This window comes from Tachypleus tridentatus, chromosome 7 (genome assembly GCF_004210375.1).
Source record: "Tachypleus tridentatus isolate NWPU-2018 chromosome 7, ASM421037v1, whole genome shotgun sequence".
Lineage (NCBI taxonomy): Eukaryota > Metazoa > Arthropoda > Merostomata > Xiphosura > Limulidae > Tachypleus > Tachypleus tridentatus.
Window position 1 is genome coordinate 117,999,980 of NC_134831.1, and position 24,802 is coordinate 118,024,781.

General features: G+C 33.8%; 1 protein-coding gene across 1 annotated transcript in view; it reads left to right on the forward strand.

Annotated features, from left to right (window-relative positions):
* The first annotated feature begins 402 nt into the window (after positions 1-402).
* The window catches only part of LOC143257788 (uncharacterized), a 60,524-nt gene continuing 36,124 nt past the window's right edge, over positions 403-24,802 (forward strand). The window contains exons 1-10 of the mRNA XM_076516820.1: positions 403-491; positions 5,784-5,850; positions 10,985-11,041; positions 12,011-12,087; positions 12,564-12,683; positions 13,639-13,764; positions 14,779-14,937; positions 18,824-18,886; positions 20,239-20,388; positions 21,325-21,516. Of these exons, the coding sequence (XP_076372935.1) occupies positions 13,693-13,764; positions 14,779-14,937; positions 18,824-18,886; positions 20,239-20,388; positions 21,325-21,516 (636 nt within the window). The 5' untranslated portion in view covers positions 403-491; positions 5,784-5,850; positions 10,985-11,041; ... (1 more) ...; positions 12,564-12,683; positions 13,639-13,692. The remainder of the gene's footprint in view (positions 492-5,783; positions 5,851-10,984; positions 11,042-12,010; positions 12,088-12,563; positions 12,684-13,638; positions 13,765-14,778; positions 14,938-18,823; positions 18,887-20,238; positions 20,389-21,324; positions 21,517-24,802) is intronic.

Genomic DNA, 24,802 nt, shown 5'->3' on the forward strand with positions numbered 1-24,802 from the left:
ACAAATATTAATCATAATGTTAATTATACGTCATGGTATTATGATAAAACAAACATTACCCGTAATGTTAATTATACGTCATGGTATTATGATAAAACAAATATTACCCATAATGTTAATTATACGTCATGGTATTATGATAAAACAAACATTAACCATAATGTTAGTTATACGTCATGGTATTATGATAAAACGAACATTAACCGTAATGTTAATTATACGTCATGGTATTATGATAAAACAAACATTAACCGTAATGTTAATTATACGTCATGGTATTATCATAAAACAAACATTACCCGTAATGTTAATTATACGTCATGGTATTATGATAAAACAAATATTAACCATAATGTTAATTATACGTCATGGTTTTATGATAAAACAAACATTACCCATGGTGCTAACTGTATTTTTTTTCCACGTTGCAGGATTTTGGAAGTGGCGGTTTTATTAGACGTGGGGACATATACATAGATGATTTCGAAGAAGTAAGTTAGCTGTATTTCAGTTGAAGACACTTAATGTTGTGAGAATGTGATTATATTATTAAAATTATTTTATAAATACTGTTGTGATACCGTTATAATACAACATATTAGTGATGTCTGAAGTAAATCGATTTCTTTCGCTGGTATTAAAAAAAAATTGTCTTTCGTTGTCTTTAGAAAACAGCTTCGGAATTTCAAAAAACGTAGACTACAATATCTACACATACAATGTTTTCGTTCGTGATACATTTGCTGTAATTGTTTTAATATTGAAGGATAAACTTAGCTTGTAATTTATCATAGAATATAGGTTTTCTACTCTGGTTTGTGTGATTCACAGATTTTTAGTCTAGTGAGCTGCCAGTAATTGAATTGTCTTACGTTCTCAGTTGTTGTACTCCCACGTTTTGTATGGTCACTGAACTACTTACAGCCAGGGTTTAAATGTACACGGTCTCTATGATTTCAAACTGTTTATAATATTCTTCATATAAAGGTTGTTTAATAAGTAACAAATAATAACGTGTTTTTAGACCCATGTTTCAGAGGTTTATCATTGAAACAAGAATTTCAAGGGTTGTTTTGAACGAGACAATCACGCAAGGCTAGGTTTTGAAAGATTATATAGTGACCGTTGGTTCTTACAAGACTGTAAGTAGTAAATATTGGTTTTCACAAGATTCAGTAGTGACCATTAGTTCTCACAAGACTGTCAGTAGTAAACATTGGTTCTCACAAGACTGTAATATTAAATGTTCTAGTACAGACTGAGTAATATAATGTTATATCAGTTCGTCTGTTTCTCTATCAATACATTATCTGATTACAACTTGAACACATAATCAACGTTATAACAATATATATCTTGTGGGTTTATTTAATTTATCTTAGTTTCTCTAATTCTAAATGTTAAAAAAGGCTTTAACTACGATTATATATCATTTAAAATGTATTTTTATCTTACGATTTACGTGGCGTTTAATACTATTATTTGTTTGACATCTTGCTTTAAGTTCCATCTCGTGTTTTATTGGAAACGTTGCTGTCTTACATTTCTGAAAAAATAATGTTTGTTTGTTTTTGAATTTCGCGCAAAGCTACACGAGGGCTATCTGCGCTAGTCACCCCTAATTTAGCAGTGTAAGACTAGAGGGAAGGAAGCTAGTCATCACCATCCACCGCCAACTCTTGGACTACTCTTTTACCAACGAATAGTGGGATTAACCGTCACATTATAACGCCCCCACGGCTGGAAGGGCGAGCACGTTTGGAGTGACGGGGATTCGAACCCGCGACCCTCAAATTACGAGTCGAACGCTTTAACCCACCTGGCCAGAAGGAAAATAAAGTGAAAATGACGAGCAAAACGTTAACTTAATGTTTAAAAAGTTGAAATTATTCTAAGACTGTTTTTATTTATCAGTAGAAAAATAGAGTACACAATACATATAAGATACGTAGTTTTATTAATTAAGAACCATAATTTGCATTATTTAGAACCGGTGTTACAAATATATTAAGGATCAGAGATTCTAGTATTAATAATAATATTTTCTAATGGTCAGAGTTATAGTAACTAACGCTAAGAACTTTAGTTTTTGATTCATTGCCCTATTTTCTAACATTTAAAAACAATGTCTAATGTTAAGAGTCTTAGTTTTTTATGCTCAGAACCACAGTTTATGATATTAATATCCGTATTTTATTTGCTGCTATGAGCCATAGTTTCTAATATTAAAATCCGCATTTTTTGCTGTTATCAGCCATTGTTTCTAATATTAAAATCCGTATTTTATTTGCTGCTATCAGCCATAGTGTCTCATATTAAAATCCGTGTTTTTTGCTGTTATCAACCATAGTCTCTAATATTAAAATCCACATTTTTGTGTTGTTATTAACCATAGTATTTAACATTAAAATCCGTATTTTTGTGTTGTTATTAACCATAGTTTCTAATATTAAAATCCGTGTTTTTTGCTGTTATCAACCATATTTTCTAATATTAAAATCCGTATTTTTGTGTTGTTATTAACCATAGTATTTAATATTAAAATCCGTATTTTTGTGTTGTTATTAACCATAATTTCTAATATTAAAATCCACATTTTTTGCTGTTATCAGCCATAGTTTTAATGTTAAAATACGTATTTTTTGCTGTTACCAGCCATAGTTTCTAATACGTCTGTTTAGTGACATTGCTCATTTATGGTTATCGTAATTTATTTATCGTTTTGTTTCAGCTTTAATGGAGTAACATAGCGATTCATGTTTAGGCTTAGTTAAAGTGGTTTTGTATGTAACTAGTACTTCCTCCAACGTATTTCCTCCCTCGAACTTCACCCAATCATCTTAAAGGAGTGGATGTCGTGTTTGCCCATCCCACATCATCAATAATCAATTGGATGATAGAACTATCTATTACCTTTTTCGAGTCACCTTGAATTTGTTAAGTTTATGAGAAGGCTTACGTTTTAGTATTTCCCACTAACTGACACCAGATGGAGCCTAAGCGAGAACTCTTAAATAAAATTTATCTCCTCTCCCGCTGTTGGTCTGAAACATGTAATAGTTTAAAACGTAAAAAAAAAAGTGTTGACATTTGTAGAGAAAAGCAATTTTTTTGTTCTCGCTATCAAAGAAAAAAACAACAACGAAAACACCTGAATTATGAATATTATGATAATATGAAAAACAAAGTTATTAAACCGAATTGCAGTTTACTCTTAGAAATGTAGTGATACTAGCCCTGTAAGTATGGTGGAAATAGACCAAAAACGTGTTTCACTCTGGTTCTAACGTGCCTATTTGAATAAGCCAGGCATGGCCAGGTAGGTTAAGGCGTTGGCCTTGTAATCCGAGGGCCGTGGGTTCGAATCCCCGTCGCACCAAACATGCTCGTCCTTTCAGCCGTGGGGGCGTATAATGTGACGGTCAATCCCACTATTCGTTGGTAAAAGAGTAGCCCAAGTGTTTGCGGTGGGTGATGATGACTAGCTGCCTTCCCTCTAGTTTTACACTGCTAAATTAGAGACGGCTAGCGCAGATAGCCCTAGTGTGGCTCTGCGCGAAATTCAAAATAAACCAACCTATTTAAAGAAGATGGAGTAAATCTTACGTCACTTCCTCTTAATCAATAAATAAGAGATTACTTAACCATCATCCCGTTTGAGTTGATACCATCAGATTTTACTGTCGAAAACTCAGAACATCCTCCTCAGATCCAGAATGATTAGCGATCTGGATCATTTTTTGTGGTGTGATGAGGAATCTAAACCTAACGTTCCCATCAATTTGATACAAATACGATCACGCTGCATAAAGTTATCAATCACCAAACCGTTAAAATGACGTGTCTTCCCCACTACAAAACTGTTAAAATGACGTGTCTTCCCCACAACAAAACTGTTAAAATGACGTGTCTTCCCCACTACAAAACTGTTAAAATGACGTGTCTTCCCCACTACAAAACTGTTAAAATGACGTGTCTTCCCCACAACAAAACTGTTAAAATGACGTGTCTTCCCCACTACAAAACTGTTAAAATGACGTGTCTTCCCCACAACAAAACTGTTAAAATGACGTGTCTTCCCCACTACAAAACTGTTAAAATGACGTGTCTTCCCCACTACAAAACTGTTAAAATGACGTGTCTTCCCCACTACAAAACCGTTAAAATGACGTGTCTTCCCCACTACAAAACTGTTAAAATGACGTGTCTTCCCACAACAAAACCGTTAAAATGACGTGTCTTCCCCACAACAAAACTGTTAAAATGACGTGTCTTCCCACTACAAAACTGTTAAAATGACGTGTCTTCCCCACAATAAAACTGTTAAAATGACGTGTCTTCCCCACTACAAAACTGTTAAAATGACGTGTCTTCCCCACTACAAAACTGTTAAAATGACGTGTCTTCCCCACAACAAAACCGTTAAAATGACGTGTCTTCCCCACTACAAAACTGTTAAAATGACGTGTCTTTCCCACTACAAAACCGTTGAAATGACGTGTCTTCCCCGCAACAAAACTGTTAAAATGACGTGTCTTCCCCACTACAAAACTGTTAAAATGACGTGTCTTCCCCACTACAAAACTGTTAAAATGACGTGTCTTCCCCACAACAAAACCGTTAAAATGACGTGTCTTCCCCACTACAAAAAAAAATGCTTCAAAGGGACCCAGAATTCGCAACCCAACCAAATCCAGAGAGAACTGTCCCATGTTAATTTTGTATGTGCATTGGTTTACTAGTTATCGAGATACGAACACGGGAACACACACAGATCCGATTTCAATACCATCACTTCCCCTACATCGTGAGATTTAAATATTTGTAAAAAAAGCAAAAAAAAAAAAAAAGAGGTCAGTTTGGAAACAAAATAATAGTTGCTACACACAGCCGTAGCAATTGCTACCCATGTAAGGCCTCATTAATGTAGAATTCCTTCTGAAATAGATACGGTATGAATAAACCAAAACAAAGATGAACAGAGGATTGGATTCGATAGGAAAACTTTATGTTTGAGAACGGCATGAATTACATTTTTATAACAGAATCAAAATTATTTCTGTGGAAATTTGGATTGTTAAATATTGACTTATTTCAGTTCTAAGAACCCACAAGTGAAAGCAAAGGGAAAGTTAATAAAATGTGCCAAACACATCTGCCATATTCTGTGCCGACGAGGCCTTTCACTAATACTAGAGTTCATCAGGACGTGTCAGACACGACAGATGTTACATATATCATCAATTTTCATGCATAACAATTGTCATAAATTATTTATTAATAAGAAAAATAACTGAGTAATTTTTAAGGAAGGTAAATACTGCATGAATATTGTAATAATTCTCATATTAAAACGGGCCATGCGTAGCCTGGTGGCCAGTGCGTAGTCTACGGATCGAAAGATCTAAGATTCGAATCCGTAATGTGGCGCGTCTTAAAAGTAATAGCCAATTCTGATATTTGGTTAAGAATAGTCGTACAGATGGCGTTTTATATTGATTGGGTCTTTTCTGTCTGGTCAACAGTGCTAAATGTTTCACCTGACCTAGTTATTTAGTCAGTATGTTACATAGTTAGTTTGCCTTTCAAAGTGAAAATACCAACCGATAGTAAAAGGGGCAAACTTCAACTTGAGGATTCCGTTAATTAATGGGTTGCATGTTTCAGTTATTTCTCAAACACAACAAGAGATGGCATCAGTATCGTCCTGTGTGGTCACTGTTTGATAAAATTGTATACCTTTTTAAATCTTTAGAATTGTAACGGTGTTTATTTATTCATAGTTACCCGATTACGAGGACGAGGACTTGACGTCATATAGTGGAGAGGAAAGTGGTTCTGGTTCTCAAGGTGAGTCATGCATTGAATGTTAACATGAACAACACTGTATCCTGAGCTTTAGGAACAAATATTAGAATACAGCGCCCTCTTTAATTATGTATATTTATGATAATTTTACAGTTGTTTATCTCGTAATTTAGTACAACTGTTTTCATAGTTATCATTTCAACTCTTATTTTAGTAAAATGTTACGGGTCATTAGTTTAAAAGTCCGCTTTTCTGGTAAAAATAATTATCGGTAAACTTGCAATGTTTAAACTTCCAATTAGAATTTGCCTTAACTATTTAATATCATGTTTTTCCTTTCAAATAAAATAATTAACTTTCGATGGAATGATTTTCCAAAGCGTTTCCATGAAAAAAATGTATAATATGAATCATAAATACATATATATTCCGTATGTAGCTTGCACCAACGTTTCAAAATAATAAAACGGTTAAGTTACCACTTGTACATTTATATTGCAGTTTTATTATTATCATGTGAGTGTCTGTGTGTGTGCGCGTGAGTTAACAAAAACTGTATTGTTTTATATTATATGATGTTACGTAATATATCAAAATGGTTAAAAAATTCGAAATAAGTTTTGTTTTGTGATGTTTCATAAAAGTTTCCAAGAACGTTTTTTTTACTAGTTTTAAATTTTCAAACAATTTAAAGACGCTATTGTCGAAAACATAAGTGATTTGAGAAATTCACCGCCATTTTCTGATAACTGCAAGTGAAGTCAAGAGCCGCTTTTTAGACCATCTTAGAATAACTTAAAATCATTTCCTGGCTGGGATGTGTTTCCCACTCTCTCTGCTTCGTCTAAATTTAGTTACGTCGTTGAGAAGGAAAGTTTATCACATGGCGTGTAATAGCAGCTTTGAAAAATCTAAGATTGACTGGTAAGGAAGGTTTACGCGTTGATCTGATTTTCGCTTCACTGTTCTTTTATTTTTCCAAATATTTGATATTTTAAAAGTTACTAGTTTCAGCCACTAGATGGAGACATCCCATTAAAAATGTTTCATTTGAAGAATACATTTCACGCAAATGGAACTTTTTATTTTTTTCAAATACATGAGCAGTTTCACTATCCAACATCGACGCATGTCTTCATGATGCACTTTCCAGTACATGACGAAACATCAGTGTATGTAAAAATACAACAGCGAGAAAAACTGAGAATAAACTTCAAATGAAATATTTTTAAGGAGGTCACCACCTTGGCTAACTTGTCTGTTGTTATGACACATTGCGTTTATCCATCTAAACCTCGACTCGTAATTTGTGGGTCGCGGATTCGAATCCTCGTCACACTAAGCTTGCTTGTTATTTCAGCCGTGGAGTCCTTACAATGTGACAGTCAATCTCACTATTCGTTGGCGGTGGGTGGTGATAACTGTCTACCTCCCCTGTAGTCTTACTCTGCTAAATTAGGGACGGCTAGCGCACATCGTTGTCTTGTAACTCTGCGCAATATTCAAATTAACTGGTCCCCCGTTTCTACAACGATAAGTCTACGGATTTGCAACGCTAAAATCAGGGGGTCGATTCCCCTTGGTAGACTCAGCAGATAGGTCAATGTGGCCTTGCTATAAGAAAACACACACACACTCAAACCAACAAGCAAATAATCAAAAACTAACATCAACTGTGGCAATTTGAGGATTCTAAAAGTATGGGGGGAGTAAGGTGAGGTAGACGGATGTGTTTGAGGTCAAGTTTTAAATTCCATTTATATTTCAGAAGGATGAATGGAGAGTCATGGAAGATAAATGAGGAAGTTTTAAGTCTAAAGTATGATTACACTTGCTGCGCAGTGTGTAGCTTTTATTTCTCATTTTTTAAAATATATTTAAAATTATAAAGCTGTCTCAACATTAATAATTATAAAATGTTTCGATTTCTCTCCCAAAGTGGGTCTCGGCATGGTCATGTGGTTAGGATGCTCGTCTCATAATCTGAGAATCTCGGGTTCGAATCTTCGTCCCACCAAACATGCTCGACCTTTTCGCCGTGGCGGCCTTTTAAAGTTACGACCAATTTCATCAATTCGTTGGTAAAAGAGTAGCCCAAGAGTTGGCGGTGGGTGGTGATGAATAGCTTCCTTCTCTCTAGTTTTACACTGCTAACTTAGGGACGGTTAGCGCAGATAGCCCTCGTCTAGCTTTACGCGAAATTCAAAAAAACGAACAAACAAAAGCTTCATTGATTGGTTGGATGAAGTTTTCTTGTTTACGGTTGCCTGAGACCCGAGGATGTTGTGTTCTGTAAGATTTTAGTGGAATGTTTTGGGGATGTGAACAAATACTTAAAATAACTCCCGCCACCTATCATTTCCACCCTAACGCTGCTACTGGACTTCACCTCGAGATACATCCATGACAGTGTGTTTCTGTGACACATACAGACACGAAAAAAGCTAGAGTTTATATGAATTGTATTTTTATGTGATGACTTTACACGAAAAAATTTAACAGAAGAGACTCATACAAGCTGTATGAACACAAGTCTTTAAGTACTTCCTTAGATGGCGTGGTTCCAAAATGTATGAAACTGTTAGGAATATTTCACACCAGTGCGTCAGGGGGCAGTGGTAATTCGTTATTCGTATTGTGACGAATAGCGTGCTTGATCACGGAATGAGCCGTCTGTGTGGGCTACGTCAACATTAGTGACAATTGCCGGAATGTAAGAAAATTGAACTCCAAAGTTGAAAGTTATGTGCCGTAAAGCTGTAAAAAAGGTCGATCAATGTACATGTAACTCAATGATTTTAAAGTCTTATGAATTATATTATAGTTTGCCATTTCATGATTAGATTGTCAATATAAACCTCCCGATATACCAGGATTTCTTTTAGAGGGATCTGACATGACCTGGTAGCTAGGGCACGCGACTCGGAAGCTGCGAGTCGTGGGAGCTTTATGATGTGACGGTCAATTCCACTATTAATTGGTAAAAGAATAGCCTAAGTGTCGGCGGTTGGTTGTGTTGACTAGCTTCCTTTCCTCTAGTATGTCACTGCTAAATTAGGGACGGCTGGCATAGACAGTTCTCTAGTAGGTTTGTGCGAAATTCAAAACAAACAAACAACTCTTTTTTAACGAATAAAGATTTACCGTGGATGCGTTATAAGAGTGAAAGTCACGGCTAACTTTTCAATTAGAGTAGCCCAGAAGCTGAATGACTGCTGTTGAGTATCTGACGCCTTGTGCTGTTCAGTATCTGACGCCCTTGTTTATTTATTTGTTTTGTTGAATTTCGCACAAAGCTTCTCGAAGGATATCTGCGCTAGTCCTCTCTAATTTTCACGTTGTAGATTGGATGAAGGTATTTAGTCAATACCACTGATCGCTAAGTTTCAGACTACCCTTTTACCAACAAATAATGTGATTGACTGTCATGTCATAACTCTTCCACGGCCGAAAGGCCAAATATGCTCGCGACGGGTCTCAATCTCACAACACGACAAGTGCAAGTCGAGTGACTTATCCACCAGGTCAGGCCGTCACTTATAGTCTATCAGTTCCAAACTAGGGACGGCTATCGCAGATAGTCCTTGTGTAGCCGTGTGTTAGTATCTTAAACACAGAAAGTTTATGTCATTCTGTATTTGAACTTGTCAGTTATTTAACCATGAGAACTTGATTTTATAGACCTGTTATCTTTGCCAGACCATTCAGATAATTACAAATTTCTGTGTTAATTTACTTGTGTAGCCGTGTGTTAGTATCTTAAACACAGAAAGTTTATGTCATTCTGTATTTGAACTTGTCAGTTATTTAACCATGAGAACTTGATTTTATAGACCTGTTATCTTTGCCAGACCATTCAGATAATTACAAATTTCTGTGTTAATTTACTTGTGTAGCCGTGTGTTAGTATCTTAAACACAGAAAGTTTATGTCATTCTGTATTTGAACTTGTCAGTTATTTAACCATGAGAACTTGATTTTATAGACCTGTTATCTTTGCCAGACCATTCAGATAATTACAAATTTCTGTGTTAATTTACTTGTGTAGCCGTGTGTTAGTATCTTAAACACAGAAAGTTTATGTCATTCTGTATTTGAACTTGTCAGTTATTTAACCATGAGAACTTGATTTTATAGACCTGTTATCTTTGCCAGACCATTCAGATAATTACAAATTTCTGTGTTAATTTACTTGTGTAGCCGTGTGTTAGTATCTTAAACACAGAAAGTTTATGTCATTCTGTATTTGAACTTGTCAGTTATTTAACCATGAGAACTTGATTTTATAGACCTGTTATCTTTGCCAGACCATTCAGATAATTACAAATTTCTGTGATAATTTACTTGGTTTATTCTTCTTAATTATTATTATATTTGTTATTTTGTGCTGCCTGCAGGACTGGATGATTACGTAAGCGCTTATGTAGTTTCGTTTCGTTAGTTTTTAATAACATACACAATGCGTTACGTAGATATAATATAAAACATTCACACGGTTTGTAATGCTGAATTATATTTCACAGTCACTCTTCGATCACTGTTTCCTTTTACTTTATAGTTAACTCTCAAATAAATAGAATCAATGCACATTTGTAAACGTAATCTTAACTCTGTATTATTGCTATTTTAGTAGATACTTCATTTAGCTGATTTTTGCGAGCATTATCCTAATTACATGAATGTGAACAAGTTGCTTTTTAGAACTTAATTGTTACGTTATTTATGAGAAACGTTTGGAAACGAGAGTTTAATTCGTGATGACGAGAAACCCACTTGAAGTAAAAATATATCTCAGGACAGCTGGTATTAACACTTTTATTGATAAAGCAGAGGTCGAAACGTTGTTCTTCAGGTTAACCTGAAGATGATCTAAGAAGGTCAAAACGTTGTTCCCCGCTTTATTAGTAAAAATTTTAATACCCATACCAGCCGTCCTGAGATGCAAACTAGGATTTAATATTGCGTTTATATTTTTAATAAAATTATGTTTCCTTATCGTTGACCAGAACTCGCTAGTTAAAAATGGAATTCTACCATTTTTAGATTAGTCAAAAACAACGTAGTTTTATGCTGAATTGTTTATCTATGTTTATCAGGTATAAAACACGAATGAATATTCGGGAGATTTATTTACTGTTAAATAATATGTATAGTGAAATGGTTCACACACTTTCAGGTCCTCCGCCACTAATCACTCCACCACCACCAGGTCCTGGAGGAGGGATCTTTAAAGGTAACTTAGTTTATATAAATTAATAAAACGTAGTATCGAACTTTAGACCTGAACTAAGTCATTCTTTACTAAGATATGTTTTCAATAGTGAAAGCAACAAACTTAGTATCTGCTTGTTGGTTTTCTTCTTTTATCATTTTAATGACAACTATTTCTAAACTAGCGCTGTTATCTTTAATCCAAGAATTATGGAATAGATATAATTGTTTTTAGCTATCAAAGAGTTTTAATACGAGAACTATTCAGGGTTAATGTAACTGATAAAATTATATTAAAAATGCTTTTGATCGTCGGAGACATGCATGTATACCTCCACTCTCTCTTGGAGGCTCAAAGCTTTTCTAACGCTGAGGTCTTGCTTCTGTCTCGGTGGTGACCTCAACCCACTGTGTATTTTTATGCTTAGCACGAACAATGTATATTTTTTATGAAATTTATTACTGCTGCCATCTATTGAGTTGAATTAGTAATTTAAATTCAAGCTCGTAACTTTACAACTATATAGCTTATTTTGAACGATACCAGTACGAGTATACATTTTAATACTTTTTAAATGCTTTTAGTTACTTTCCTCACATCATATTTTAAGAAACTTCTGTATGAAAAAGCTCAATGTTCGTTCTCTTAGGGACAATCTTGAAATTACAAAATCAATTATTGTTGTGCGAACATTCAGTGAAACTTACCGAGAAACGTCTAACCATTCCGTTCCTTAAAGTTAGCTAAGAATTAGATGCTTTTAATAATGTTGAGAGTATTTAAAACCTTGTTTTTAAAATATTAAGAAGAACAAAAATCTAAAAATATATAATGCAGTAGAAGTGTGAAAAGACGTGCGAAGTGAAAGTCTCACCCAAAACTACGCATATTTGTATAGAATATACATATATAATAAAGAAGGAAAATAGAAACTAGAATTTATAAACGAGAAACGTTGTCCTGTGATTTTATTCATCTAAAAACTTACAGAGGTTGGACCTCCAGGGCCTTCAGGACCACCAGGACCAAAAGGAGAACCTGGAGAAGATGGATTACCAGGTCTTAAGGTAAATCCCATATGGTAACTGTATTTTTTAACTGTTTTACAAATATTTATTATCTAAAATAGTGGTTAGTAACAAGGTAAATATGTTAAAGTTGAAGGTGATTTTCTTTTGAAAACACTTGATAAAATGTTAGAAAATATTATAGTAGACCGGAAATTTCACTTCTAGTAGCGCCATCTGTATTTGTTTCTACATTTTACAAATAAGAGAAACACAGTTTTTCTGGTTGGCCCATAATTCGGTAACCGTTAAGTCTAGGTAAGATTAGAGCAACTTGGTAGGGTCATGTGGTTAGTTTGTGTGTAATGTTCGTGTTAAAACATATTTTATTTTATGAATAACTGTTGTATATTAAGTGTTCTATGAACATATGTGATACCAGTCAATAAAGCTACTTCATGTACTTAAAGTTACACTGTATAAGATTTTGTTTAATTTACAGTCGTCATAAGAAGTTTTTGACCAATACTTTCCAGGGTGAACCTGGCCCAGTGGTCACCGTTCATACTCCAGTGGCTGTGAATGCTTCTAAAGGGGAAAAAGGAGACCAAGGAGAAGTTGGGCTGCCTGGTCCACAGGGACTCAAAGGTGAAAAGGTCAGTCTGTGTCTCAAAGACATGATAATATATTTTTTCCTCTGGTAATTTATAACAGTATCTATAACAAATAAGCTATCTATTTGACATAAAGCTGTTAGAACCATGACATTCAAACAGTGTTAGTCTTAAGCACAAACAAGGCTGGGAATGGTTTTGTAATTGCCAGTATTCTCGGACGAATAGTCAGAGGATTTGTGGTTCCTGTCCCGTTAAATCCACATTTTGATATTGTATGTGTACTTTTAAGAGAGACAGTCAAATCATAATATTCAATTAGGTAATGGTGACACTAGGTGGCTGCCCACCATCTACCTTCCTTCTTGTCTGTCAGGTCATAATTAGAGCCCACTGGTGGCTGAACTGTAAGTCTGAAGACATATAACTTTAAAACTCATGATCATCTCAGCAACTGAACTGGTGCTGCTTACGAGTTTTAATCTCATTTAACAATAACGAAACTCATGATGACATTATCTTATGAAACTGAGTTTCAGGCCAATGTAGTTTGTGCTGTTTATTATTGAATGCTTTGGTAACGTAAAACTAATGGATATTTTTTATTTATTTACGTATGCTATCGAGAAAACAGTTCCACAACCACTGGATATGCTTTACAGTTTAATATACTGTTCTTCCCTAACTTAAGCATTTCTTTCTTTGTTTTATTTCTTACACATAAACACTAGTAATTATCAAATCAATTTTGATTATGGGTATTATCATACTCTCTACCATTGGTGTTTAACTAGGAGTCTATTATTAAAATAATGTTTCTAGTTCTATGAAGCATACGTTGCATTTATTTAAAGGTTTTTAGTTGATTAGAGAGCTATGATAAACAAAAGCTCTTCATACACGTGAGTGAAGTGCCTGTGTAACATTAGTTGTATTTTTATTTAGTCTGATGAGAGCTAACTGTAAGAAAGTACAGAGAAATATTGAATGATTTTAGGGTGAGTGTTTGATTGGGCCACCAGGACCTCCTGGACCAGCAGGACCACCTTTCATGCACACATTTGAAAGTGGATCTGGTGGTTGGAACCCCATGGATCTTGGGACAGAGGACCAGGGTAGTTTTGTAAGTTTGGTTTTAATATCAGTTCCAATCAAACACACATATTACTGTTACAAATGGATCTGCTGGATGGAGTCCAATAGACCTCAGAATAGAGGATTACACAATTCATGAATTTATTTGTTTGGACTTTTTCATGTCATTTGGACCAAAGCAAAACAAACAACAATAAAACTTTGTCCACTTTTTAATTTTAAAAGCTCCTATTATACATACACATTAAATATAATATGTAAACATAAATGCCGTACTGTGATACTAATTTCCAGTCAGAGTAAGCTACTTGCTACTTATTTAGAGCAAAACTTAAAATCAATCTGATAATAAGCATAGGTAATTAATGGACTTTTCATACATATAAATACTAGAATGCATTATTTCATTGTTTGGGTACTGTCAGTAGTAATGGCCATAATCCCAGTGATATCTCCCAAGGTTCAGCCAGCTAAAAAATTCAGGTTTGTCTTAAGGACATGCATATTAAACTAACAATGCACAGCCATATCAATAATAGATGTATACTATTAATAATAAGGTAAGATACCTTAAACATTTTAACAAATACAATTATAAATTTTTTATGGAATATACAAACACCAGCTGTTGGCTTCAAATAGTGTTGTAGATCTGATGTTCATTGAACAACATAACATCATTATAACTATGTATAATAAAGCAGAAACATTTGTTAACATAATTTGTCAACATAATACTTTTGTAACTATAATTAAAATTAAAAACTGCATGTGAAAGATAACCATAACTATCAAATTAGTGTAGACTTTCCACTCCTTGAAAATTGTGAAAAAAACTACATTTACTCTTGTTGTATAGTTAAATAAATAAAGAATCAGAGTACAGTATATATATATATGTATATATAATACTGTTGTATACATTTTACACAGTGTTCTTTCAGCTTAGTTAAACATTCAACTAAAAACCACTTTTATCAACTGATTTGATCTGGTATTAATTGCTTCCATGATGTCCACTTTAAATTTGTTTTTTTTACAGCAGTTTGGAAGAGGGTTACAAGGACCACCTGGACCTCAAGGGCCACGTGGACTACCTGGTCTACCATGTACTTGTAACATCTCTTCTCCCATAGCTGGACCTCGTGGGGTACCAGGTTCTCCTGGTAGAGATGGTCAAAATGGATCTCCGGGGATGCCAGTATGATAATTCCTAATTAAAGTCAGAAAATGTGATAACTGAATGTTCTAAACAACTTGGGTTCATGAGATGTGTTGCACTATTCATAGTGTTTTATAAAGAAAATGTGATAACTAAATGTTCTAAACAACTTGGGTTCATGAGATGTGTCGCACTATTAATAGTTTTTTATAAAGAAAATGTGATAACTAAATGTTCTAAACAACTTGGGTTCATGAGATGTGTCGCACTATTAATAGTTTTTTATAAAGAAAATGTGATAACTGAATGTTCTAAACAACTTGGGTTCATGAGATGTGTTGCACTATTAATAGTTTTTTATAAACAAAATGTTTTATCATACTTTAATTTCAAGATGATGTTTTTGAAGCTTGAAATACTGTTTATTTTATTGTATGTAGTGTACTACAATAAATGTTTTGCTAATATTTGATACTGAAATTAGCACAAATGTCACATTAAATTATATTGAATTTTTGTGGAAACAGTTCCTCCTTCTTGAACAGAATATAATTAGGAGTTTAGGATGTAAAAATCTCAACTATTTCTATTTCTAGGTGTTATGGTTCGTATAACAGGTTTTCTGACTATAATAATCATCATTTATGATGGTAAATATGTTAGTGTTAATATGTATCATGTCCAATTAATTTTTAAACATTTGAAGTAGGAAATTATCTCTTGTGGATGTTTATAAACATGTGGTGCAAACATTTTTCTAAAGGCTTATTGTTCCTCTCAGCAGTGAATGTCCAGACTTGCAGTGATAAACTCCTTATGTATAGACTTGCAGTGTTAAAATCCTGATGTATAGACTTGCAGTGTTAACATCCTTATGTCTAGACTTGCAGTGTTAAAATCCTGATGTATAGACCTGCAGTGTTAACATCCTTATGTATGGACTTGCAGTGTTAAAATCCTGATGTATAGACTTGCAGTGTTAAAATCCTGATGTATAGACTTGCAGTGTTAAAATCCTTATGTATAGTCATGCAGTGTTAAAATCCTTATGTACAGACATGCAGTGTTAAAATCCTGATGTCCAAACTTGCAGTGTTAAAATCCTTATGCCTAGACATGCAGTGTTAAAATCCTGATGTCTAGACTTGCCGTGTTAAAATCCTTATGTATAGACATGCAGTGTTAAAATCCTTATGTCCAGACCTGCAGTGTTAAAATCCTTATGTATAGACATGCAGTGTTAAAATCCTTATGTCTAGACTTGCAGTGTTAAAATTCTTATTTCTAGACATGCAGTGTTAAAATCCTGATGTCTAGATTTGCAGTGTTAAAATCCTTATGTATACACATGCAGTGTTAAAATCCTGATGTCTAGACTTGCAGTGTTAAAATCCTGATGTCTAGACTTGCAGTGTTAAAATTCTTATGTCTAGACTTCCAGTGTTAAAATTCTTATGTATAGACATGCAGTGTTAAAATCCGTATGTCTAGACTTCCAGTGTTAAGATCCTTATGTATAGACATGGAATGTTAAAATCCTTATGTCTAGACCTGCAGTGTTAAAATCCTTATGTATAGACTTGCAGTGTTAAAATTCTTATGTCTAGACCTGCAGTATTAAAATCCTTATGTATAGACTTGCAGTGTTAAAATTCTTATGTCTAGACCTGCAGTGTTAAAATCCTGATGTCTAGACTTGCAGTGTTAAAATTCTTATGTTTAGACCTGCAGTGTTAAAATTCTTATGTCTAGACTTGCAGTGTTAAAATCCTTATGTTTAGACCTGCAGTGTTAAAATCCTTATGCCTAGACTTACAGTGTTAAAATCCTTATGTATACACATGCAGTGTTAAAATCCTTACGTCTAGACTTCCAGTGTTAAAATCCTTATGTATAGACATGCAGTGTTAAAATCCGTATGTCTAGACTTCCAGTGTTAAAATCCTTATGTATAGACATGCAGTGTTAAAATCCTGATGTAGAATATTTTGTAATTTTTTCCATTTTATGTTGTTAATTCTTGCATGCTATTACAGTATGTAAATTTCAACGCTATATATATGTGATATATATATATATGTATGATTATGTTTTGCTGATCCCTCTTGACAACTGAATGAGTCAGGGTTATAATATTTATCATTCTTTAGAATTCCCATGTACTTGTAGGGCATGCCATAAGAGTTTTGCTTGAATGAACATGGTGATCAAACTTAGGGTCTGAACTGACTATCATGCTTCCCCATGCAGTGTCTTAACTATAAAGAAAGAAACTAGTAATGAGTTAGCATATGGTACTGCTATATACTAGAAGAAATCAGTTTAATAGAAAACAGTTTTAATCACTAGTAAACATTGATAAAAACAGTGTTTAACACTATATGTAAGGCTGTGTTGTCATGTCACAGTGCAGAAACCAATAGTACAGAGAGTTCACTTTAAACTTTACATGCTGCTGGTTAGACTCTCTAACAAACTGCTGCAGACTTGAAAATTCTCGTAAAACACTGTTAAGTACATTCTAGATCATGAGACCAAGACAATTTGAAGATGAGAAAGTAAGAGGTAGAACACCTAAATTTAGTGATACTGATGTTAGGTATCTTTGTTTATGGTGCCTTGAGGACAAAAGGAAGACTGTTACTGATCTCAAGCATGAGATAAACAACCATGAACCAAATGATAGAAAAGTATCCAGATCTACAGTATCATGAAGACTCAACCAGAATGGAATATTTGGTTGTGTGGTAGTTAATAAAAACCTTCAGTTTGATTTCAAAATATTGTAAAGAGGCTGAAATTTGCTAAAAAGTACAAAAGGTGTTCTGTTGATGATTGGAAAATGGCGTTATGGATGGATGAGTCCAAGTTTGGAATATTTGGTTTGATGTAGGTTGAATGTCTGGTGGAAAAAAAAATGAAAGATACTTACCTTAGTCCATAACACCTACCATGAATCATGGGGAAGCAGTGTGATGGTTTGAAAGTGTTTTTTTTTTTTCTGCTGAAGCAACAGGAGATATTTGCAAAATAGATGAAATAATGGACCAGCACAAGTACCGTCAGGTACTGATCCATTATGGTATACTCAGTGGTTTGGGTATTATTGGTAAAGAATTCTAGTACCAAGAAGATAATGACTTCAAGTACTCATCCAACCTATGCAGAAGTTACTTAGCTCAGAAAGAAGATGCTGGACTCATTCAAATATTGCAATGGCTTCCACAGAGACCAAATCTTGATTTAATAGAGTAGATCTTGGACTTATGGATCAAAAATTTGACAAATCAAAAGCTAATTTCAATAAAGTTTCTTTGGAAACTTCTAAAAAAATTCTAAAGAATACTTGGATTAAGTTTGATGCAACAATACCTGAAAGACTGTCTGTGGTTATTAAAGTAAAAGAGAGACAAACAAAATATTAACTGTTGTATTGAAGCACTTCCACTGAGTTTCTGTTGTACTAAGTACAAAGATTAATATTCTTTGAAAGTAGTCTGAAATATAATTTTTTTCCTTCGTCCCAAACTTTTGCATAGTGTTGTGCATGCTAAAATCAACACTCGAGTGTCAAGATAAACTCTAAATGAAATATTCAAATCTTTAACCCCATCAGAAGTAAAACTTGTATACTTTTAGGTCATATTTCTGTGGTAAAGCTATCACAAATATGTCTATTTTTGAAAATGTGTCAAGGAACTGTAATTATTTAATTGAATCTTATCTGAGGTATTGATGTGCTGCCATACAATGATTACTTTGGTGATGGCCAAGTTAAAGGTTTGAATATTTCATTTAAAGATGTTTTGCCACTAAGACAGAGGATTTAGTTTTATTTGTAAATATAAAATCATTATATTGAAGAAAGATTTGATGGCTTTGTATATTTTGTTTTAATATGTTTAAAACATTCATTTTTGTAAAGGGCATGCCTGGTGTTAAAGGAGAGACAGGACAAATAGGACCACCAGGGACGAAGGGATACAAAGTAAGTTTCTGTAAATTATAATTTGGGATGTAATGAATAATTGTAGTTTATGGGAAGTTACACTTTTAAACTCAGTGGAAATGAAGTATACTTTGACATTTTCACATTGGACAGAATTTCTTGTAGCAGTCACCTGATGATTCTGGTCACCTGTATTGAGCATAGTGACAGAATTAAAATAAAACACAATGTCAGTAAATAACATTTATATATGAGAGTGATACAGCTTTAATTAAGGAGAGAACCACCAGAACTGTTACCAGTTTTATTTAACAGTTTCAGTACACATTTACTCTCTGCATGATTGGCATGATATGATCTTTACGAGTTTCTGATGAAAGGAAGCCACTGCTAATAGTTATAGTACTTTCCTCACCGGTTTGTAATGAAAGGAAGCTACTGTCAGTGGATATCATTAACAGTTCCAGGAGGTTTAAAACCTCTTTTTCCAGATGCAGGAGCCCAAGGAGGTCAAGACCCTTTTTTCCAATATAAAAAAAAAATCAGGGAAAAAAATGAAACGTGATAAAGAGGAAAGTAAAGATGGAAAAACTATTTATTTATTTTTTCTGGGAGTATTTATAACTTTATTTCTGTATAGAAAGTGAGTTCTGGCTGCCTGTTACATGTAAAAGCTTAAAGATAGCTGTAACAGATGTTTTCTTTCAGAATATTTTGATCAGTTTAAAACTTGCCAAACATATCCGTAGGAACCTGTTTTGTTGGTATCACTGTCGCACTTTCCACCTTTTACTGTAGTTCATCAGATATTGACGCTTGCAACTGTTTTCTTGGGTCATTTCAAGATTCTAATGGTCAACTCCGCATATAAAGAAAGGATGATCCTGATAGTAGCAGGACATATGGGTCATTCAGATCTCTCATTACTATTTTGTGGGGTGGGGTAGTAGAAACAAATCAGTGGAAAGTGTTAGCAATTACCTTAATGTACCCAGCTTCTCAGAAGAGGAAATCCAGCTCCCCCTTCAGTGATTTTCTGGTATCATTTATTTTGGATCTACTTTTGAATGATAGTTCTTTCCTTACCAGTTTTTAATGACATTTTCTCTTCTATTTCTAATAAAAAGAGTTAATATAAGTGTAGTTTAAAGTAAGAGCAAATATTGTTTCTCTAACACATTTTTTTTCAATAGTTGTAAATGATGTGATTGCATGAAAACCTAGTATCTATGAAGCTAAGACATTTCAACAAATAACCTTTATTTGTTTTACTACAGCTGTGCTGTTACGTTACCCACATTATTTACATAACATCTTTACATATGAAAGATATATTAATTTATATCTGTGTTTTGGAATGTTAAAAGGTTTTTCTATATGTCTGATATTAGGGTGAATCAGGACTCAATGGACTACCTGGTATACCAGGAAAGAAAGGGGAACCAGGAGTAGATGGATTACCTGGATCACCTGGACCTCGAGGACTTCCTGGACCTCCAGGTCCTCCTGGACCCCCTTCAACTCCAAGAAGTATTTTTGATGTATGAATGAATATTCCGTAATGTTTTGTTGAAAGAGTCGTCATCTCAAAGCTGAAACTTTGGTTATTTTAATATAATGATTATTGAGATAGTCATAATTTGAAATGCAACAATGTAAAGCACTGGTGAGAAAAATATCCACCTTTTACAAATATTAAATACTAAAATATCATGGTATTAAAATAGTTGTGGTTTAAAATTGTGATAAAAATCTTTTAAACAAAGTGTATTCAATAAATGACAGTGATAACATTAAATGAGTCATGACTTACAATTAACAATCTATTAGACAGAGCCTACTTTATAAAGGACAAGCACCGAAATGTATCTCAGGATGGCTGGTATGGGTATTAACACTTTTACTAATAAAGCAGAGAACAACGTTTCGACCTTTCTGGGTCCAGCTGTTCTGCGATACATTTTTATTTTAAGTGGGTTTCTCATCATCAAGAGGCACTGAAGAAGTTGTGATTCAAACTTTTAATAACAGTTTTTTAGATCGAATGAGTTTGATAAAGGACAGCCACAGCTATATTTTGACACTAAAAGACTTGTAGCTATTAATAACCTTTGAGTTAAAATGTGTTTTACAAACAAGAGGAGTTGAAATATCAAGACATTAAAAGTGTTAGGACATAAAACACTGAGAATGGTTATTTGGATCACGTTTAATTAATAATGTCAGAGTATTAAACAAACTTATGGAACCTGATGAGTTTGATGATGTAAAAAGCAACCACAAGTAAACTTCTGTGTTTACTATAACTTATAAAAAGGTACCTCATGTATAAATATGTGCTATACTGTCATCTAATGCATAAGCATTACAAAATGTACAATATACCGTTATCTATTCTATTAGCAATACAAAATACACACCATACCTTCATCTAGTGTATTAACATTAAAAAAATGACATTTTCTGGTTTTTATCAGTTGGATGCTTCTTTTACTTCTGGATCATATGGTGCTTCTGGAGATGGTATATTTGGATCATATTTAGGAAAACCTGGACCTAGGGGTCCACAAGGTTTGCCAGGAATTAGAGGATTACCTGGACAAAGAGGAGAAAAAGGCCATACTGGAGAAAAGGGAGAGAAAGGAAATCAGGGACCTGAAGGAGAAAAGGTTTGTTCTTATTTAAAAATAAAGAGTAAACCAATGTAACACAACATTTTGAGATCACATGGGACTTATTAGTCCATGTTCTTCACTCACGTTTACTTAAAAAGCCAACCCTTGTCATTCACACACTTATCAAATTCTTCTTCAACATCTCAAGGTAACCCATTAAGAATGCCAACCATCCTGTTAGAAAAATCAAACTGTCTTAGCTGAAGATGGCTCCTACCATGCCAAAATTTATATGCTTCCCTTGGTCCTACTATTCTCACTGTTAAATATGATACATCAACTCTATCAGTTCCCTTTATAATCTTAAACACTTCAGTTAAACCCCTGTAACACTTCTTTCTTTTTCAAGAAAACACAGTTTGAGATATTTCAGTTATTCCTCTTACAACAACTCCTCCTCCATCCTATGCATCATTCTAGTAACCTTTCTCTGAACCATTTCCAACAATTTGATGTCTTTCCTAAGGTATGAAGTCCAAGATTGAGCACAGTATTCTAAATGTGGCCTAACCAGTGACTTGTACAAAGAAATGATAACATCCCTAGACTCTTGTTCAATATTTCTTTAAATATAACCTAAAATCATATTTGCCTTACCACTAGCAACAGAACACTACTTGGATAGCTTTAAAGACTGATCAACTATTACAACCAAGTCCTCTTTCTTTCATGACACTATTAAGGTTATTTTCATTCAGCTGATAATTGAAATTATGATAACTGACTTGCATTATCTTTCATTTATCATAATTGAAACCCATTTATTTATTCAACTCACTAAATGATTTGTAAATCAGCAGCATCCTCTTCACCCAAGATCTTAATATAATCTATAAATTTGGGTACTTTATTGATTATTTCTTCATCTGTCCCTGATGTAAATATAAAAGATCCTAAGATTGAGCCCTGAGATACTTGTGACATTTATCCTGAACTCCATTTGTAACAACCTTCTGTTTTCTTTCATCAAGCTACTCTTCTATCCAATGTGTTAACTTATTAGCTTTATGAGAGTCAATGTAAAAAATTGGCAAATAAATAAAAATTCATGCTTGCATGTTAACCTTTAAGATATATAAGAATTTAAGTAAGCTTTTATATGTTCCAGTGAGGGTGCTAATTTGTAATTTTTCTCAATGGTTCATTTGTTCAAATTTAGATAGCTTCTATCTTGTTATTTTTTTTTTTAACACACTGTACCTCAGAAGTATCCTGTATTTATGTGACAAAGCCCATCTAGTGAGCAGACTAAATCACATGGACACAGTAAATAGACGTATCACTAGTTTGGATTCTATGGAAGTCATTAATGGCAACAAGATATTTAGAATTAAGTGAATTTAAAAAGGAGAGATCATAAGCTACTTGAAGGTTGTAGTCATGCATATAATGTAGTGGATAAAACCATTTTCAACAGTACTAATATGTGCTGGTACAATGTTCAAGTAATTTAACAGTACAGTAAAACTATGAGAAGCAATCACTTGAAGGTATCTTTATAACTTTACCCCAGTTAATGTACCCATGCTTGGAGGGATGCTATCTGAGAGATGTGTGCATGATTCATGATTTAGGTATGTCATCTCCGAGATTTGTTTGTTTGTTTTGAATTTCGTTTAAAGCTACATGAGGACTATCTGCACTAGCCATTCCTAATTTAGTGGTGTAAGACTAGAGGGAAAGCAGCTAGATTTTAATGGAGAATGGCTTTGTCTCTTTGTACTTGGATGCTGATTTCTCATAGTTGAGACAGAATTTGTCTAATTGAATTTACTCAAACCAGTCACTACTTAACACTCTGATAAAGTGTTTTTAACAAAGCTGACTAGTATGCCACGTAGATTTTGTGCTCAATGTAAAGTTTATATTAAAGTTGGTGATAAAGCCCTTCATTGCTCTGGTGAGTGTCAAAAATGGTATCATTTAAGATGTAAGAACTTAACTGAACAGGATTTGGAATATTTAAATGAAATTGGGAAAAGTTATGAATGTGATTTTTGTATGAGAAAAAGAAAGTTAAGCCTAAATAGTGAAACTCCATTAAGAAGGACTGTGTCCATTTCGTTAGAGGGGGAGACAGTGAATCTTGTTGAGAATAGTGAGCTTGATTTAAATATGGGGGAGGCAGATATGAAGTGGCTTAAGACAAAAGTTACTGAAATTTTGTCAAGACTTGATGACTTTCACTTAATTAAAGTAAAGGTCGAAGAATTAGTGACTTCCTTTCAATATTATTCAGAGAAGGTAGAAACTATGAGTGAGGATATCACAACTTTGAGAGCTGAAGTTAAGGAGTGTAAACAGGAAAATAAAACATTAAAAGCATGAAAATGAAGAATTGTGGAAGGAGATGGCAAGTTTTCGGAGGAAGATGTGTGAAGCGGAACAATATTCTTATAACTATAATGTTTTGATTGGAGGTATTCCAGAGAAGCCTAATGAGAATTTGCAAGAAGTTGTTGAGAAGATTACAACTACTTTTGGGGTTGACTGTGCTCCTACAGATATTGACACTGTTCATCGTATAGGAAAGAAAACAACTGAAAATAAGAGTCCGAGACAGATTGTTGTTAAGTTTTGTCGTAAGCAAATTAAATTTGATCTGCTTAAACTTAAGAAAACTAAATTTCGCTCTCTTAATACTAATGATATTAAGGTCTGTAATGAATCTTATCCAGTTTATGTTAACGAACATCTCTCCCCATATTATCATGATATTTTCATGCAAGCAAAACGAAAACAGAAAGATCTTGGCTATAAATTTCTTTGGGTATCGAATGGTAATATTCTTATTAGGAAATCAGAAACTACTCAGCCCATTGTTTTACGTTGCTTGATTGATCTTAATAATTTATAAATGCTGCAATGGCTGATGATTTTGATGATATTGTTGGTGTTACACCAACTTTGTCTTCTCTTTCTGATTTACCAAATGTTTTTCTGTTGGTCATTTAAATTTAATACATGTTAATATTCGAAGTCTTACTCAAAATTTTGACCAATTTCTTGTTTTTTTACAATCAAGCGTTGTTAAATTTCATATAATAGCTTTTTCTGAAACTTGGTTTGTTGAGGATGGATTTGTTTCCTTTTCGATTCCAGGTTACTCCTTTTATTCTTCATCTTCTGGTCTAAATAAGGCTAGTGGAGTGGCAGTTTTGTTAAATTTGAGATACTGACTATGATAAAAGAAGTACAGTACATTAAGTCTGATGCTTTAATTTTATTTTGTATGATTCAAAATAAGAAATTTAATCTCTTTGTTGTTTATCGATCTCCT